General features: G+C 37.2%; 1 protein-coding gene across 3 annotated transcripts in view; it reads right to left on the bottom strand.

The window, feature by feature from the left end:
- The window catches only part of slc23a2 (solute carrier family 23 member 2), a 45,891-nt gene that overhangs the window by 3,362 nt on the left and 24,007 nt on the right, over positions 1–18,522 (bottom strand). For 2 of the 3 annotated variants that reach the window (XM_032578153.1, XM_032578155.1), the window contains 12 exons: positions 18,138–18,236; positions 16,354–16,470; positions 13,382–13,539; positions 9,125–9,213; positions 8,231–8,301; positions 5,143–5,324; positions 3,651–3,771; positions 3,043–3,199; positions 1,869–2,016; positions 1,664–1,769; positions 935–1,202; positions 485–580 (listed from right to left, as the gene is read on the bottom strand). In XM_032578153.1, the coding sequence (XP_032434044.1) occupies positions 485–580; positions 935–1,202; positions 1,664–1,769; positions 1,869–2,016; positions 3,043–3,199; positions 3,651–3,771; positions 5,143–5,324; positions 8,231–8,301; positions 9,125–9,213; positions 13,382–13,539; positions 16,354–16,470; positions 18,138–18,236 (1,612 nt within the window). The remainder of the gene's footprint in view (positions 1–484; positions 581–934; positions 1,203–1,663; positions 1,770–1,868; positions 2,017–3,042; positions 3,200–3,650; positions 3,772–5,142; positions 5,325–8,230; positions 8,302–9,124; positions 9,214–13,381; positions 13,540–16,353; positions 16,471–18,137; positions 18,237–18,522) is intronic. The other variant, XM_032578154.1, reaches the window with a different exon arrangement.

The following is an 18,522-nucleotide window of genomic DNA, read 5'->3' as shown; positions in this document are numbered from 1 at the left end:
TAAATGTATGACCAGCTAGTGATGAACTCTGTTCTCTACTTTATTGTTCGGATCTTCAGAGCTTGACTTCAGGATTTGAACAGAGAGCAAAACAGCTAGAAGGAAAATGTTTCCTTGTGTTTAGAGAAAACTGCATCACAAAGGGGTAATAAATAAATGTCAAGAGTTTTCATGAACCGACTCTACCCCGCCGACCCAAAAGGGTTGTTTCTTTTTGTTATGTTTTATATGAAGGCTATTATTTATAAATAAAGCAGTTTTGAGTAAAAAAGAGGAAAGATGCAGATCTGTCCATTGGTCCTCTGAAGAATCCTCACCAACAAAATTAAAAAACATTTAACATGTTCTGCATTTCTATAAATACCATATTGTTATTTTTAAAGATTTTTTAATAGTTTTGCAAATCCCAAACTACCTTGTTCTTGTCATAATTATCACCCACATACTTCCTCCTTTTGGAGCAAAAGGTGAGTAAAACTCTTACCAGGTATAGTATTGTCCAAAATAAAGGCAACACAACCGCCAACAAACATAGCAGTGGTGAGCAGCACGTTGAGCACTTGGTCGACTTCAACTATACCTGAGGAAAAGAAAACAGACTGAGCAACTGTTTGATTTATTGTAATAAAAATATAAGCATGAATTTCTTACTGGATCAAATTATTTTAGGTTTTCTAATGGATTTTATGAGGGTTTATCAATAAAATGAAAGGCAAATGTTGCTTTAATAAGGGGTGGTGTTACAAAACATTACATCTAACCACTAGATGTAGGGTTCATACACTTTTTCCCACAGTGAAATTCAAACTCTTTTCAAGCATTTTCAAGGCAGACTTTTAACACTTTTCCAGCACCACACATCGGACATAAAAACAAAAATATAGCCTGAGTTATTAAGCTGCTAATAAGAGCTCATGAGAAACGTTTGGCTCACCGGTGACCAGCGGGTTCTGTTTCAGGTAGCTGGGCAGCATCAGACCGAAGAAGATGGAGAAGCCCAAGACGAAGAGGTTCCTGGACGAGTTGAGGTCGACAAACTGCAGGTTGGAGAGTCCCACCGCCGTGATCATCCCAAACAGCGTGCAGAACAGAGCGCCCAGGACCGGGTCGGGCAGAGAGGCAAACAGGGCACTGAATTTACCCACAAGCCCCAGCAGCAGCATCATGGCGGCGCCGTACTGGATCACACGTCTGCTGCCCACCTGGAGGGGGAAACAGTACCAACAAAATGGCTTTTACAACAAATCGTTGTCTATTTTGCTCATCTGTATAAAGGAGAAAGAAAAAAAAGAAAAGAACAAAAAACGAAAAAAGAAAGACGGGGAAGAAAAAGAGAGAAGGAAAACAGAAGAAAACATCAAGACAGTTAGAAAACAGAAAAGAAAACAAGACCAAAAGAAAACAAAGGAAAAGAATAAAAGAGAAAGGAAACAAAGAAAGAAGACAGAAGACAGAAAAGAAAAAAGAAAACAAAGGAAAAGAAAAGAAAGAAAACAGAAGTAAGAATAAGCAAAGAAACAAGAAAAAAGATGAAAAAGACAGAATATAAGAAAGAAAAGGAAACAAAAATGAAAGAAATAAAAAAGGAAAACAAGAAAGAAAGAAGGAAAGAAAGAAAGAAAATGAGGAATCCCAGACCTCATCAAAGGTAGCGGTTTACTACCTTTGTAATTCCCAGGACACCGATATTCGGACTGGAGGAGGTGGATCCGTTTCCTGTCCCAAAAACGCCGTCCAGCACACAGGAAATGCCTTCTACAAATATTCCCCTAATGAGCCAGAAGAGAAGAATCATGGACACATCTGTGTCATGCTGGCCATTAAATCCTGCAGCCGGAGCTTTAAAGACAGCAGCAGCAGCAACTCACCGATTGATGGCGTGGACCGGAGGTGGAGGAGCGCAGGAGAGGCGAGCGCAGGCGTAGTAGTCGCCGATCGACTCGATGATGCTGGCCACCACGGCGCTCATCATGCCGATCACACCTGCAGCCGTGACGGTGGGAGTCCCCCACTGGACTGCAGACGAGGAGGAACAGAAAGGATCAGAGCTCCTCCAACCACTGAAGGTGAAGCTTCCCACGTCTAGGAAAACAAAAACTAATCCCAACGCTCCACATCTATTTGTGTACAAATGCACCACTTATACTGCTACATAGAACTTTTTGACATTTCGAGTTTCATTTTTGGAGCAAAAACAAATAAATAAACACATAAAACAAAGTTTTCAAACATTTATTGCGCTGAATTATTCTATCAATTATTCTGACAATTTATCAAATAATAATTGCCACATTCGCTCAAGTTTTTATTTAGAATATGAGAAATACATAAAAAAAATAAAAGAAACAATTCAATAATTTTTTAGATAACCACGTAAATATTTAAATATTACTGGAATGTTTACCGTCCAATATTTAGAATATACTAGACTAAAATATAGATCAATATTTTTAGATTATAAAATACTATTTTATTTTATAGTCTAAAATACAATAATATTTAGACTATAAAGTATAGTCTAAATTTTTTATTGAAAAATTGTAATTTAAAATGTGAAATTTTAAGATACAAATTTTAATTAAAAATTTGAAAGTTTTAATTCAAATTGTTTTAGTTTAATTTTAAATTACATTATTTTTTACACTAATTAAATTTTTTTATATTAAAATATTACATTTTCATCTAAAATTAAATCACAATTTTAAATTTAAATAATAGCTTTTTTATTTTAAATTATTCAAATATCCATCCATCTTACATTTCTGGCTTAATTACTGCTCTGAATATATAATGTTTTCAGCAATTGGCCTTCTGAGTCTGAATGATCCTGTTAATGATTAATCGATTACAAAATTAGTTGATTATTTAAATAATCGATTCATCACAATTAATCAGATTAGTAATTTCAGCTTCAGTGTTCTGTAATACAACAGCTGCGATTCTGAAACTTAAAGCTGACCAATATTCCAATTTATCCTAAATACTAAACCCGATATAAGAAGTTTGTAACTCTCTCTTTCTCTCCATCTTGAAGAAACTCACAGGGATAGGGGATCTTGAACCACGGCGCAGCTTTCAGGATTCCCTGACGTGCATCAGTGCGGGCGTAGAAACCGTACTTGTTCTCCTCCGGCGGGAAAACGTCAGTCACCGTAAAAATGAAGCACAGCAGCCATGACACCAAAATAGCCATAATGATCTGCATGCAGGGGAGAACAAAACCTCTTTTAGATTCACCAGAAGAGAAAAACACATTCATACCTGCCAAATTCAAGTCCTGAGTCTTAATTCTTATTAAATGCTAAACAATATATAAAAAAACATCTGATGCACAAAAGTGGCTTAAAGTACCAGTAAATACAACTTATTAAACACTTTCTGCATAAAATCACTGATATAAAATGCTCCATCTCGCTCCTGGCTTCTGAGATCACAGTGAAGCATCTTAAATGAGACACACAAATCAGACAGAGCTGTGGTGTTTTTAATTATTTGGCCTGCAGAGGGGATAAAAGGACTGATTTACGGAGGCCTGAGGAGAATGAGATTACTTCTGCTGAATAATTTGACTTGTACGAGAACAAATCTTTAAATAAAACAAGGTGAACTCATTACAAGGGAAATAAATGTTCAGGAAAACGGATACCCACCGGGAACATTTTGAAAACCTGCAGCCTGTAGGACGTCCAGCCTTTCTTGGCTTTGTAGACTGGCAGGGGGAAGTGAACGTTTCGAGCGTATTGAGAGAAGAGCAGCACCAAAAATATAGTCCTGCAGACACAAAAATACCCTTCAGTCAGATAATAGGGCCTCGTTATTTTCTACACTTTCTGTTCCCCAGTGTGAGGAGTAATCCTATTCGAAGATGTTCCATTTAGTCCTGAATGCGTCACGCTACGACTCCAGAGGATTCGACGCAAATCAATTATCCTAACAGCCTGGGAACTCTGGCAGCTACAGGCGCATATCCCTATCCCTGCAGAGCGAGAGCAGAGGCCCTCCAGCCAACAACAATGACACGGCAGGAGCTGATGTCACACAACCTCAACATCAGAAACTGCACCAGCTACCTTCATTACATTGTTCTTTTTACACCAAAAATATCCAGAAAGTTCTCGGTTTGCATCAGAAAACTGGTTTTACCAGAAATGCCTCAGATTATACGGACAGATGTAGACTCAACTTTTATTGTTTAAAACTCAGACAAATCAGGGTTTCTGCAGGTTTTACAAAAATAAATTTGATCCTTTTTAAGACCTAATAAGATAATTAACAATGAAATTTAATGCCTGTATCATGACAGAAACGTACAAAAGAAAAATCACTCATTCTGTATAGAAGTATTTCCAAATGTTTTAGCTCAGAATAGTAAGAGAAGTGAGGCGAAGATGAACGTCATCCAGCTAGAAGGTGATACATTTGCACTCATGACTGACTCAAAAGAGCTAGCAACGGTACATTTGCAGCTAGTTAGCGGTAGCCACAATCGCCTTGAGTCACAAAACGGCTGACAGAAAAGTTCCACAAGAATATATATATATTTGCGATTAAGTAGTCCTGCAATGTCAAAATGCAAAATATATGACAGGCCAACTTACATTTTCTATTAACTTAAGACACTTTAAGGCCTTAAGTTTAGATAAATGGATTTAAAACTTTTTAAGTATGCGCAGACACCTTGCTAATTCATTAAAGCATTCAAACATTGTAGTTTTGTGAAATACACAAGTTTTGATGCAGCTGAATAACTTCCTCAACCTAGTGCAAAAACATACAGAAACATAAAATTTTTCTAAATTGCCGTGTTTCCATCAAGTACATTTATTTTTGCAATTCCAATTTGCGCAATTTAAAGTAAACAAAAATGCAGCTACTGATTTTAATAGTGTGCAGTGCTTTAGCTCTCACTGTGGTTAACTGGAGTACCAAAGCGTTTAGGGCATGAAGCGTTTCTTTTTAAGATCCTGCTGTCTTCTTCATGTTCTACTAAGGTGATTTCTTTAGGTCAGGTAGTATCGAGTCAGATGGTATCGAGCATCAGTTAATTGATGTTTTAACATATTTTTACAGTCAGGTTTGTCTGAAAATCTTTTTCCCCTTTTATTCATGAATTCTTGATCTGCATTTTGAATCTGTGCTTACAGGATGGCGATGCCCCAGTGTTTTCCAGCCCTCTCGCCAGCAGCCTGGAAGCCTGAGAGCCCGATGAGGGCCACGGTGGGCGTGATGGTCAGGGGCCCGATGTACTTCAGCAGCATCCCGGGCAAACCCAGAGCTCCAATGCAGACTTCGATCATAGAAGACACAATGATCGCACCCTGGATCTGTGAAAGGTTAGAGAAATAGTAATTATTTAGTTATTTAGTCATAAATCAAACTGCTTTGCTCAGCTACAAGCTAATGGCTATTGTAGCTGAGCAGAGCTACAATATAAACATTTATATTAAGTTTATATTTTAAACTTAATATAAATAACCTGTTACTTCACATTTTTTGGTGCTGATTGCTAAATAAACATGTTTAGGAAGAGAGGATAAGAAAACTTTAAAAAAGAAAGAAAATCTCATTGTTTCATACCAGATCTCATTTGAATCAATTTTTTCTAAAACAGATTTAGATTTTGTGCAAATTGTGTGGATTTGTGGAAAAACTTAAGGGACCAGAGGGTTGCATAAAAAGCTCCGGCGGGCCAGATCTGGCCCACGGGCCTCGGGTTTGACACGCGTTAGTTGTCATACAAACTAAGTCATTGTCATTCTGCATTAGACTCACTTTTCATGAGAAATGAAGTATTATCTCAATAAGCTCAACAGAGCCATCTGCATCTGTACAGTTTATTGCAGACGGATGTAACGGATCTTTATAACAAACTTCATTAAGTTAATATAAAATGTCAGAAATATTCCATTTATCATGTGGTTTTTGGAAAGTGGTGAAGCTTTAAAACTGCTTTCCATCTCATGATTCAACCACATGTCAAATAATCAGATGTGTTATGAGTCATTTGAGTGAAAAACTGGGGAAGTAATTACTGTATGTCTCCTGTTTAAAATCCAATCAAAATGAGCCGTGGTTCTGTTGAACTTTAAAGCAGTGGTCTCCAACCTTTTCATTACCACGGACCGGTCAAGACTTAGCAATTTTGCTGCGGCCCGGGGGTGGGAGGGAGGAGAAACCGTCAGATAATGCTTCAGCATTTGGTGTTCCCGCTGAAGCCTTTTTTTTTTTTTGCCCCGATTTTCCCTTTACGACAATCCTACAATGTCCTGCAGTGTGTGGTGTGTTACGTGGTGGTGTGTTGAAAATGCCCAAGCTAAAATCGGGCATATTCAACATTGTCTTGGCCCGATTATCTCAGCCTGTGGGGTTTTCCCTGGCTGGGAGCGAGAACGCAGCCTGTTGAATGTTTGAATGTGACAGGTAGCCAATCAGAAAGCGCGGTGACGTAAGCATGGAGAGGAATCCCAAACAGTCTTTTATCAAAGGCCTTTTCTTTTTTTATCGCTTAAATGAGTGCACAAACTATCACTACTGCTTCTACATAGTCATCCATGTTTGATTATTCTAAATTCACATGTGGTATGTTGGGGTTTTTACTGGTTTTTCTTCTGGAATCGGGATGTTCGTGAGTGGAATCGGTTCGTGTGTGGTGTGTTGCTCCTGCCGTGTGGCTGGACACACGAACCGACCGAACCTGTTGTATTTTATCGGCTCTGTGGTCACAGAGGTTTGGAAAATCGACCGACAATCCTTAAATCGTGTGGACCAGACTTAAAACTCACAAGCTCCACTCCTCCCATCTCGTCTCCACCACTGCCCTAACGCTCTCCGACTCTGGTCGCTATGGTAACGTTTACATATCCCTCCAAAATAAGATAGAGATGCGCCACAAAAAACGAATATTTTACGTTCATGAAAATTTTAACTCACGATAACGACTAATGGGAGCCCTGATCTTGTTTCTCTGCAACAAGTCTGGGAGTGATGAGAGACAACGACACCAGAAGTGTTGCTTATGCATGGGCTACTGTGGCTCTTTGGTAGAGTAGTCGTCTTGCGATCGGAAGGTTGTAGGTTCGATTCCAGCTTCCTCCTGCCACATGTCGATGTGCCTCTGGGCAAGGCACTTAACCCGAAATTGCCTACCAATCTGCGTATTGGTGTATATGTGTATGTGTTTGTGAGTGCGACTGGGTGAATGTGACTCTAGCATAAAGCGCTTTGAGTGGTCAAAATGACTGGAAAAGCGCTATACAAGTTCAGTCCATTTACCATTTTTACCATTTACGAAGCAGTTTGAAGCTTCATTGCCTCATTAACGAGCCGGTCATCATATCATGCAGAGCTTGAAATGTGGGAATCACCTACCGGGATAAATCCATTCTCATGTCTCTTCTCTGGGCCTTTTCCCCTCGCAAAGAAACTTTCCAAAGAATCTGATCAGTTTCTTACTCATTTTGCTGCTTGTGGCTCAATGCTGGCGCGCAAGAACCGAGAGAATCCGGTTAAAGGATTTTTACAATAAAAGATCCTCCAGACTCAAATAACACATAAAATGGAAATATTTAATTTCTTGTGCGGCCGGGTACCGGTCCGTGGACCAATTGGTACGCGGCCTGGGGGTTGGGGACCACTGCTTTAAAGTACACACTTTAAGAAGAAAAATACTTTTTGTGAAAAAATATGTCCAGTTTATCTGAGTCTGCTGTTCTAAACTAAACATTTACTTTACAGCTGTAAATATGGACACTGCCTGATGGAAAGCCTGTACAAACATCACATTAATCACATTTAATGATAAAGAAATTACCATAAACTGCTGCCATCATCATCATCATGGAATCAATGTTCCAGGTAATGACCCCGCTAAGTTCCTCTCTGTCCCCGCTTCATCTTAAGCATTTTCCCCTCCACTTTAAAATCAGTTTTGTCTCATTCGCGTCACATAAAGATCAATTACTGAACCGGCTCACGCAGACTGGAAAGGTTAACTCAGATTAACTTCATCCGACACATAAAGACGAACCCTGCAGACCTATGGAGACGGGGATTTCTCCATCACAACAAAGTACGTTTATATTAGGTTAGGAAAAACCCAGGACTGAATTCTAATTCTGTTGTGTAAAAAGTTGCATAAAACGTTACTTAAGATAATATAAACAACCTCTGATTCAATTTTTTTAAGCTTATTTTGTAATCAGTTAAATTTCCCTCTTCTCCTTCGCCTCACCTCGCGTATCCTGGGGTGCCAGATGTCCTCGGTGTTGAGAAGTTCTGTCCCGTTCAGGAACGGATGCTCTGCTGAGGTTTGAAGAGAAATGGATCATTAAATTATATATTTAACAAAACGTTTTATTAGGAGCAGGGTTTGTACACTTACAAAATTCAAGCACTTTTCAAGCATTTTCAAGATAAAATTTAACCTTTTGGAGATAAAAAGAATACAAATACACTAAAAAAATATACATTTTTAATTCAGTATTTCATTTATTACTGTTATCAATGATGCATTGTGATAGTATTTTACATTACAAGGTAAATTAAAACAAAATGTCTCTCTCCGACCCATTCAACCTGAGTGCTCCAAGAACAAAATACTAATAAAAAAAAAAAATCCCCAATTTCAATAACTGTAAATACATTACAATCAATAAGTCATTGAGCAATTCGGAATAATATTAATCACACTGAAACAATCCAAACAGATTGTGTTAAAGTAAATGGCCTTCCTGCTCAAATTAAATGTTTAAAAATAATCTACAAATAAAAATCTCTTCAGAATTTTCTTGCAAAGTTTTCTGGCATTTAGCAAAAATAAATAATTTTGATAACTAACTTGTATAAAAACAAGAAAAGTTTAGTCTGGTTTAACTTCAGGCAGAGAGAAATTTTTTTATCTCTCTTTTTAGATATATGAACATATCAGATTTCAACTGTAAAAAACATTTTACAAATTTGAGCTTTTCATAAAATGTTACATTGCTCTTTATTAACAAACTGCACAGTTTGTAACCACTTTATACGGAAATCAAGCACTTTCCAAACACTGAAATAAAACATAAATTCAAGGATTTAAAGCAGCAGCACAAAGCCTGTAGCAGAAACTGGAGGAAAGCAACGTTACCTGTGCTGTTACATTTCCATTTCTCCAAAGACAGGATGGCTCTGGCTGGTGCAAGGAAAGCAAACGCACTTGCCTGGAACAAAGGCAACCTGGAGGAGAAAAACAAGACAAATCTGTGTCAGAAAGGCATTTCAGAGATGTAATAATTGGCTTGTAGAGGCGCAGCATGTCAGAAATGTAGACAAAGTGTTCATACCAGCCCTGCTGTAACCATTTTTCTAAAAAAGCTGATTACTGTTGAGTCTGTGCTACTAAACGAGGATAAAACTCTCATTATGACACAAAAAGTAGTTCTTTCTGATACTTAAAATCACTCCTTTTTGTAAAACCAGCCTTTAGGAGTTTAAAAATGATCAAAGTTTGCAAATATAATGCATAGGACTGCAACTAACAATTATTCTGATTATCTATCTGATTAAAAAAATTCATCACATTCTGTTGATTTTTCATTTTACTCAAGTTTATTTTATTATTATGTTTAAAATGCACATAAACAAATGATTCAATTCATTTTAGAAATTAGGAGCTAAAATTATCACCTAAAAATCATTCCTTTAGTGAATGCTTGATTATTGGTAGCAAATACAGCTAAAAGAAATCCTAATATCAACCTGTGAGAAGCTCAGCAGTTTCTGCTCGACATAGTGCAGAGCAGTTCTACGGATTAGTTTTTTTATGGATGCAAAAGGTGTTTAATAGGAGATTTTCCTACAGAAATTCAACCAGGTGAAGGTCCACTTGAGGAGTTATGGATGAAACATAATTACAGATAGAGAACATTTTGTTTTTATCTTTAGTGCATAACTGTACAGTTTGGGCCTTTCTTGAGTCCGTTTTCTCCAGTTAATGATTAATCAATTACTAGTTGTCGATTATTTCAGGAATTGATTAATCATGATTAATTGTTTTAGACCATAGTATAGTTAAAAAACATTTTGTTAAATGATTATCTTGGACATGATATGTTTCAGATAAAACATAAAACACATTTCTGTGTTAACTTCTACAACTACACAGTATTATGAACATTATTTATGCTCATATTCAGTCAGGTTCAGTCTCTCCCTCTCTGCTTCAGTGGCATTTCAGTAAAACCCAGAGACAGATGGAGCGCATCTTTCACCTCAGAGAGCGATGGTAAGCCGCTGATGTGACAGGAATGCCACAGCCAAAGCCAGCCTGTGACTGGAACCGAGCAAAAGAGTCAGGAAAGGACAACAGCTTACATAACTTAAATCGAGCACCAACACCCTCTGACACACTTGTTTTCCTTCCTCTTTTGGCCCAACATTTTAAAAAACAATTATCCAATTCTGACCTGGAAATGTGAATGAATTGCTTTCTCTGAGGAGTTGGGAGATCTGACTCACAAAAGAAACATCAAACTTAAATGGGATCAAATATGCTGTGCAAAAAAATCTGATTTGGGTAAAATCTAATTATAAACAATAAATCAAGCACTAAGATGTATGACATCACAACAAGACATGATTGTAGTTAAGGATAATGCCCTTAAATTAGTTTAACTTCACCGGAAGAGACGTGAAATGGTTGACAGTGCCATGTGGAAAATAAAATCAGTTTCTCCTTCTCACATCACCTTCACTTCATTCCACCACATCGGCCAGATTTTACTTGATGTCCGAACTGCAGATTTTTTTTTTAACATAATCTCATCCTTTCAACTGTGACACGCAAACATGACTGTAACAAAGCATGTGATTCAACAATGAGGTATTTCCAGATTCAGTTACATGATTACCCTAAAAATAATAATTGCTGTGACATTACCAGTTGCCATGGTTACTCCCTCCCTTTTCGTGTTAGTTTCTTGAGAACCATGTCATGCTGGCAGTAGATGTAATTTTATTCCTCATTATCTAGGTATGAGATTCGTCATGGCACATGAAGAATGTGCCATGACGAATTCATTCATTCATCAACCAGGTCGCTGCGGTTGATGATTTTCTTTTGATAACAAACCTTCATGATGAACGACATGCAGAGACAGTCTTCCTATCAGCCTTTACATGTACAGTGGCTTGCAAATAGTCCTTCAGTGTTCTTAAACTTTATGGTATTACAACCACAATATTCAGTGTTTTTTACGTGATGATGATTATGAAATCAGTCAGAGCATCTAGTCTTCAGAAGTCACTTAAAGGTGATCTATTATGCTTCCCTGAACAGGTTAGGAAAGGTCAATGTTCTATACAAAACATGTTCACTACATTTTTTGCACAGAGTCACTTAATTAGATTTTAGTTTGGTCAGTTCTGCCCATTTTGAGTTCCTTTCAGAATGAGCTGTTTTTGGGCTTCCTGTCCCTTTAAATCCAGATAAACTGCTGCTGGCCACGCCCCCAATTCAACATTTACAGCTGAATGTGAAAGTGGCTATTATACACCATTATATAACAGTACATCTTAGAAAAGCAGATGTGGAGTCTCCTGTAGAACCAACAAGAAGGCAAGTGGTTTCACTTTTCCAGTAGCCATTGTAGAGCTGACCAAATGTGCTGGAGCTCAGCATGGGTTGCTACGAAACGGGCTACATTCTGGAGGTTTTTGAAACAACGCATTTTCCAGACACCATAAAACATCAACTTACTGCCAAAAAAATAGATTAATTTAGGCAATTCACAGGCATTTGCTTGGAAGATTTACTTTCCGAAAGACAAGCTTGCACACTCAGTATAAATCCAGCTGCTCTGTGAAGTCCTAAAAGGTTTGTTGGAAAACTTTCAAGAGCAAAAAACGTCATAAAGACCAAAGAACACATCAGACAACCAGAAAGAAAGATCTGGAGATTTCTAAAACATGTTAAGGTTATTATGCTATATAATGTTAAAAACATCATATGGGACAGCTGTATATTAAAGTTTATTCCTTATTTTTAATAACTACTGCAGTCTTTGAAATTACATATGTGCTCACGATCACGAAAACCTGTTCCAGTTCCAACAAATGTGAATGAAATTTGCTCACTTTTTCTGTTTTTTACTTTACTTTTCAATCAATCAATCAATCAAATTTTATTTGTATAGCACATTTCAGCAGCAAGGCATTTCAAAGTGCTTTACATCATTACAAACACAGAATCACAATGCAATATAGAATCAATCATTAAGTCAAGTTACATCAATAAATTTGCAATTGATTACATTTCAAATACAATTCTAAACAAGTGGGTTTTCAGTTGAGATTTAAAAGAAGTCAGTGTTTCAGCTGTTTTACAGTTTTCTGGAAGTTTGTTCCAAATTTGTGGTGCATAGATGCTGAAAGCTGCTTCTCCTCGTTTGGTTCTGGTTCTGGGGATGCAGAGCAGACCAGAACCGGAAGACCTGAGAGGTCTGGAAGGTTGATACAACAACAGCAGATCTTTAATGTATTGTGGTGCTAAGCCGTTCAGTGATTTGTAAACTAACAACAGTATTTTAAAGTCTATTCTTTGAGCTACAGGGAGCCAGTGGAGGGACTTTAGAACTGGTGTTATGTGCTCTATCTTCCTGGTTTTAGTGAGAACGCGAGCATATTAAAGGACAAGTTTACAGCTTTTAACTGTAAACTTATGACAAGATATACCAAACATCCAAAAGAGACATCTCTGTTGATAAGAAAAAGTAACTTATTAGATGAAAAATAAGAATGAGAAGCAGATAGCTTAAAAACTTTTATGCTAAAAAGATTAAAACCTGGAGGCACAGAGTGGAGGAAGGTTAGATAAATGTTTGTAAACAAACCAGCAGAAATATGTATTTATGTTGGAGAACAAATCTGTGAGAACTAGGTCACCTCATTTTTCCTGACGTGTGTGCACTTGTATTTCTGAAAGTAGGTCTTCCAAGCAGTTTCTCATAAGCAAATGCCTGTTAATTTAATTTATTATAGCTTTGGTTCGCTCCACTTGCCGGCATGTGATGCAACACTTGAACGACACGCAGCTTGCTCCCTGAATGGCTGTAAATCTCCTGTGTTTAGTTTCAGGAATTTTATAATTTCACTTCCAAGTTTATGAAACACAAGCTGCTTTCTCCTCTTGGCAAAGAGGAAGTCCGAGTCTTAAAGGACAACAGTCACATGAACAAAACAGGGAACTTCAAGTAATGCTTGAATGCTGAGTAGACCCAACAAAGTTATGCTTACACACTTATTCACACCACAGAGACCAAAAGAGGAAGGTGGAGGAAGAGGAACGTGATGGTGGCATTAATGGCCCCCCCAGCTTTAGGAAACTGTAAGCTGGACTGTTGGATACCTGCAGCCCAGCGTCGTTTGAAGCAGGGTGGTGATGCCGACACAGAAGAAGATGGTTCCGATGAGCTGACTGGTGGCCCACTGATCGAAGCCGACGCACATGGCCTCTGCGAGAAGGAACGGGACGGCGATGGTCCCGCTGAAACACGTCAGGTAGTGCTGGGAAAAAAAAGACGTCAATCACAAGACGATCAGTTGAAGCTGTAGTAACTTTCATAAAAAACATATTTACATATTTGTTAAAGTCATCACCATGTTGTGACATTATAAGACAGATAATCTAAAAAAGAAAATTGTGCTCCTCTGTCACCAATCCGAGCCAGGAGGAGGGTCTTAACGCTGTCAGTCATGCTCATGTATGTGCTGCTTACACCCTCCGCTTTTCCCTGTGCTACGTGTCTTCCAGTCAGCAGGGCCTGCTGTGAATGCTCCAGCTATTTAGCATAGCCGCCAATGACGGCAGTTAAACCGTTTTCCTGAAACTGTAAATTGTTTGTTCTGCATTAGCACATTTAGCAGCACATACACAAGGTTGGTTGACAGTGGTAAGACCCTCCTTCTGGCCCTGATTGGTTATTTTTGACCAGGAGTGGTACTTTTCTTCAGACGGCAATGGTAGCACTAGGAGGAAGAGGAAGAGATTAAGCTTTTAATCTCTCTCATATTAAATTGTCACAACATAGCGACATTTTTAACAAATTCTAAAAAATATATTTTTGCAAAAGTTACGTACTCCACCTTTAACTGGAATATGAAACAAAGGTCACCCTCCCACAGTGAAAAAAACAACAGTCGCATCCTCACATTATTGAGACGCCAGGGTGGGTAGTAATTAGTTACATTTACTAAGTTACATTATTTGAGTAACTTTTTGGAAACAAAGTACTTTTAGGAGAGGTTTTACTGCAACATACCATTCAGTTTTACTTGAGTGATATTATTGTGAAGCATTGATACTCTTGAGTAAAATTTCTTGCCACTCTATTGACCGCTAGTAACATTACTGAATGAAATTGAAGTTTGTTTTAGCAAAAAAATGCATCAGAGAAACACACAGCTTCAGTTTATGTTTAAGTGAGACCTCTTGTTTGCAAACAAGCCTGGTTATTCTAATACTAGTTTCCATCTACAGAATCCGCACTGTAAACACACAAAATCTTACCAAGTATTTCTTGTCCAGTTTCTATTGCAAATAAATTAACTTGTAACATGGGAAAAATGTCTTGCTATAAGTTAAAAAAAATCTCCAAATGGAACTAGTACTTTTTCATTAATATTAAGGAATTATTGGCTGAAAACAAGCTCCTGCAACTTGCTAAAAAGTTACTTGTAAGCTGGTTTTGTCTTATTTCAAGTGTAAAAACATACTTTCACTAGACACTAGACCAAAAAATACTTTGTAAGATTGTATTTTTTCAGTGTGCTGAGCCATTTTGAGATCAAGAAGATACAGTAAACATTGTATTTGCCCTGTATCAGGTTATATATTAAAATTTTCTTTTAAGTATTCTGCTCAACATATGCTTTGTAATTTTCTGTCTAATGCCATCACTTTAAACAATTAAATCAGATATTGTGATCAGTAATTTACTTTTTTCCAGTATTTTTACTGAAATCTTTTTATTCTTACTCGAGTAATTTCTTGGCTACTTTTTACTTTTACTTGAGTCAAAACATGTTGAAGTTGTGCAACTCTTACTTCAGTAAGAGTTTTTGCTTCTCTATTAATCTCTGTTGCGACACACACGCACGGGCGGGAGTGTGTGTGTGTAACTGAAACTATGAGGGTTTCTGAAAATTCACATTATATTCAAACTTGTGCAACCACTTCTTGTTTTAAAAGTCACTCCTGTGGCGTGTGTAGTTGCTCTTCTGACCAGAACTGTATAATTAACTAAAATAATTGCTAAAATAATTGGCTAAAATCAGGACCACTTTTCTTATAAAAATGTTCATGTCTGTACCAGAACATAACTGGACTAATCAAGCCACACCTGCGTGATTTATTTGATGTGTGTGTTGAGTACACTCAGCTCTTATTCCTGGCATTTAACTGGAAGATTAATAGCCTGAAGCAAAATGCTTTAGAGCTGGATGGAACATGCCCAGGAAACATTTAAAGGTTGCGTTCCTCAAAACTTTCCAACCCAATTCGTCACTAGATGCAAAAGAAAAGAAAAAACTGCTGATAGTGCAAGTCTTTATTAAAATGACGTAAATCTGGGTGCAAAACATTGTTTCTATATAGTTTAAAGACTCATCATAAACATGGACTGATCACCATTTATCAAAGAACATCTCAAACTGAGGACAGAAACATCTGGCTACAGATTAAAATAATTTGTTTTACTGGAGTCAAACTTATCTAAATGTCTAAATGTTGAAAGTTTCATGTATTTATTTTGTTCTGCTGTGGCCTAGCCCAGGATACTGTTGTAAATTAGTTTTTTTTAATCCTAGCAAAAGAAAGGTTAAATGAGAATAAAAAATGAAATAAACTAAGAGCAAGGTACAGATACATTTTTTGCTGGTGACAGAAAAACAAAAACAAGGATGAGATATTGTTGTCAACGCTTCAATCTGCTATTTTAGACACGAAATCCATTTATTTAAACAGCAGTTTAGGACTTATTCCATGCGTGTATGTTTGGTAAACATAATTACTGTGTGGTCTTTGTAGGGCTTTGCACTCACGTCATTTGTACATTTGTGAGGTTTAGGTCATCCGCCTCACAGATTTGAGGCATAAAGGGGAGATGACGCATGGCAAAATGTCCGATGTCAGACAAAACGACGCTGAGGTCGCTTGGTGGCAACATTAACGTGACGACTGATGGGAACAAATCCTATTTTTGAGTCGGTGCTGCATGGTTACGTGCCGAGTGATGGGAGGAAAAACACTGAACACATGGAGGATATAAACTTGTAGGTGGTGTTATTTCTTATTTAATCCAGCTTTACGTGCAGATTTACCTGTAAGCCTAAGAACACACACAGGTACCAGGGTGGGGTGTCTTCAATGGTATAGATCATGTCCATCCTCCTTGCATCCATGCTGTCTGTGCTGTCGAGTGTCTCTGAAATCGAGCTCTATGCATACGATGAGAGGGGAAGAAAAAGAAAAAAACAGCATGACTATCTTCGACCTGCTTAAATCCCTGTAAATGTAGCTTTAGAGAGAGAAACAATAATGTGTTCTAGTTGGATTTATTTACATACAAAATAAACTTTGATGAGCATGTCTGAATAGTTTGGACAAAAGTGAAGATTTCGACATGAAAAGACGACATAAAACTAGACAGAAACTGTGGGAAAAGAAAACCTCTTTGTCTCTCTTAGAAAAAATGCACAGTCATGGTGACACAGGGAAAAAACCCTGTCATGGTAACATGAGTCGACCTTTTCTGTTCCATTTCAGCAGAAGTGCTTATCTTTATCATATTACATGTGGAAAAAAAGAACAATTCAATTGTGTTTTTAGAAACTTACGCTTTTTGTTTACAACTTTGTTAAAAGTTAACTAGGCATGTCTGATAGCTTAAAAGAGTCAAATTGTACATCTCCTTTAGATTTGAATAACTAATGTCTCATGCAAATGTGGTAGTAAGCTAAAAAAAAAAACTATGTCTGCTCAACACTTTTTTCAGTGCCTTGCAAAAGGATTAAACTCTTTCACATTGTCATGAGAGAAGCTGAACAATACAAAGCAAAGTCGCACAAGTAAAACTTCACCGTTCAAACAAAAGTAAAACTGGACAAACTCTCAACCAACTTTCATATTTACCAATTTCATCATCAGAATCGAGCAATAATTTTAAATAAAATTCAATTTATATAGCACCAATAAATAACACACAAAAAATTATTTACTTGTAAATATTTTGCTTTTTCACTTAAAACAATAAAATAAAATAATTTAAAGTATGGCTACATGAATCAATCACCCTGAGCCTGACAGTAGATGCCTAATCCTAAATTATCTTACGTTTATTTTCTATTAATTATTAATGCATCAGACCTAATAACACCTGACACCAGCCCAAATGATGCATTTTTGAGTTTAATAAAAATAAAATTAAGGTGAAACTGTTCAATTATTCAATCTGATGAATTTTTTAAATACTATATTATAACACTATAATTAAACACATGACTAAAAAAGGGCTTGTAAAGTTACTGGATCACAAAGTTCAGGAATATAAAAGTTTATTTAATATTATTCCCATAAAACTCAACATTCCCTGTGGTGTTAAAGTTTTGGGTTGCATAACAACAAAAGCATCATTTCAGATTTTCAAATTCCCGATGCTTATTATCGTTAAAGCGAGAGCAGCACAATATAGCATCACCATCTAAATATCCGTTTGTGTAATAATGTCATCACAAAGCGGTTTCCCAGTTCAGTTTTAATCGCCCTGATAAGAAGCTGACGGTTTACTGCTTCCTCTCTCTGCAGCAGAATATACCCAACTCCTTCACAATAATAAATTTCACCCAACAAAACCAGCCTGTTAAAAGTAATCAGAAACCAGAGGTTCTGCTCATAAATCTGGTGGTTAAAGGACGTTTCTTTTGAGAGATATTCAATAGAAAGAGGGTTGCTGACTGCGATTACCAGGGTATCATCATGTAACAAGTGACAGTGAGTAAGCTTTTTATAAGTCTTGTGATAACACCTGCGTTCGTTTATTTCCCCTTTGACAGACAAAATTACTTATTAGATTGTATTTCACTTCCATATTTTCATTTTCAGTAACCTTCTCTGCTGCTTGATTATCCTTGGTGTAGATTGCCATCAGCTCGGTGTTCTCCGTGTCCTGATCTCCGGTGGCTCCGCCAACTCCGTTTACCACAACCTAAAACACACAAAATTAAGATGCTTAAGATTTTTATTTACCAGTCTGACACCTTCTCCGCTCTGGTTCACAACCAGAACTAATCATCTTCACAGGAAGATGTTTGAAATAAAATCACTAAACATATTATATTGATTCTCCTCCAGAAACTCCATCTAATGACCAGAAAACAACATTTTAGTGGGTTTTTATATTTCTGTTGTCTGCAACAATGGCTGTAGTGAGTGGTGAAGGCTGGAATGTCGTCCAACTGGTAAACTGGGAGCCTCACCTTCAGACTTAGGAT

Source organism: Xiphophorus hellerii, chromosome 12 (genome assembly GCF_003331165.1).
Source record: "Xiphophorus hellerii strain 12219 chromosome 12, Xiphophorus_hellerii-4.1, whole genome shotgun sequence".
NCBI lineage: Eukaryota > Metazoa > Chordata > Actinopteri > Cyprinodontiformes > Poeciliidae > Xiphophorus > Xiphophorus hellerii.
Note: the sequence above shows the minus strand (reverse complement) of the source record. Positions and strands in the feature narration are given on the sequence as shown.